General features: G+C 27.8%; 1 protein-coding gene across 1 annotated transcript; it reads left to right on the top strand.

Moving 5' to 3' along the window:
• Positions 1-233: 233 nt before the first annotated feature.
• On the top strand, positions 234-1,456 carry PGO_004430 (tryptophan-rich antigen; the record flags this gene model as incomplete). The annotated part of the gene is made up of 2 exons (XM_028691479.1): positions 234-317; positions 638-1,456. 2 exons carry the CDS (start codon positions 234-236, stop codon positions 1,454-1,456), a joined length of 903 nt encoding a protein of 300 aa, XP_028547280.1.
• Positions 1,457-1,498: the final 42 nt, after the last annotated feature.

Below are 1,498 nucleotides of genomic sequence, written 5' to 3'. Positions count from 1 at the left end.
ATATATATATATGTGAATAATTCTTTTGCATGCAGAAGGCCATATTTCATTATACCTGAAAGAAACTTTTTCATCATTTCGATTACTTCATAAAAATTGTTTATAGCAAACCCAATAAAAGTTTTCAAAAGTAGGAAATAATGGATTCATTAAAAGAAAATATTAACAACCTCATTCCAGATGGAAACTCACTTCGGGAAATGTCCTTAAGATACAAAGACAAATTGTCAAATATGAATAAAGAACAAATTGCCTTAACAGCAGCCATAACCATGACTGCCATAACATCTGCCATTGCTTTAGGTGTTATAGCTACGGTAAGGGGAAAAAAATAAAAAAAAAAAAATGTGAAAATAGAAACACATAGTTAATATGTTACATACGTTGTGTGCATATACTTTTATGCAATATTTGATGCATACTTTTTCCACCTTGAAAATTTTACAAACATGTCAAAATTATGCTTGAAAAGTATATGCAACTTCTTGTGTAAACCAAGATATTATATATAATATATCTCATACCTGTTGCATGTTTTTTTTTTTTTTTTCTTTCTAAACGATAAAACTAATAAAAAAACACATTCATGCATGGTAATATAATTTTTTTTTTTTCTTCTTTTACTTGCTTATATTAGCAGAGAGATTACAAAGTGTTACTAGATAATGACGACTCTGAAGAAAAAATAGAGAATGAAACAGATTCTGAAACAGATTCAGAACAAACAGAAGAATGGAAGAAAAATCAATGGGTCCAGTGGAAAAACAAATTAGAAAATGATTGGAATATTTTTAATCAAGCAATGGAAGAAAAAATGAGCGAATATATAAAAACAAAAGATGAAGAATTTACTACATGGATAAGATCTATAGAAAATAAATGGACACATTTTAATCCAAATATAGATAAAGAATTTAATTCGAATGTTTTAAGGAGATCTATAAATTGGACTGAACCACAATGGAGAGGATGGATGAAAAATGAAGGAAGATTATATTTGGATATAGAATGGAAAAAGTGGTTTTATGAAAATCAATCAAATATAGATGAATTAATTGTAAAACAATGGATTAAATGGAAAAAAGATAAAATTGTAAGTTGGTTAACAAGTGAGTGGAAAGTTGCTGAACAAAAACATTGGGAAGAATTTGAAAATAAAAAATGGGCTACCAAATTATTTCAATTTGGAGAAAAAAAAAAACATGAAATCTTCTTAGAAAGGTCTAGTGAAGAGTGGGATGAATGGTTTGAATGGGTTAAAGAAAAAGATGACATATTTATTAATAGTATACTAGACCAGTGGAAAAAATGGGAATTTGAAAAAAATATTATGTATGACCAATGGACACAATCCTTTATTAACAAATGGTTAAACAAGAAACAATGGTCTGTATGGATCCAGGAGAGAAGAAATTTAGTCGCAAAGGAGAAAGCAAAAGCAGCAGCAAAAAAATAATTTGTCGTAAATAAAAGCAGGGGAAGAAAAAAAAAAAAAAAA

Source organism: Plasmodium gonderi (genome assembly GCF_002157705.1).
Source record: "Plasmodium gonderi DNA, contig: Pgo-contig_891, whole genome shotgun sequence".
NCBI lineage: Eukaryota > Apicomplexa > Aconoidasida > Haemosporida > Plasmodiidae > Plasmodium > Plasmodium gonderi.
Note: the sequence above shows the minus strand (reverse complement) of the source record. Positions and strands in the feature narration are given on the sequence as shown.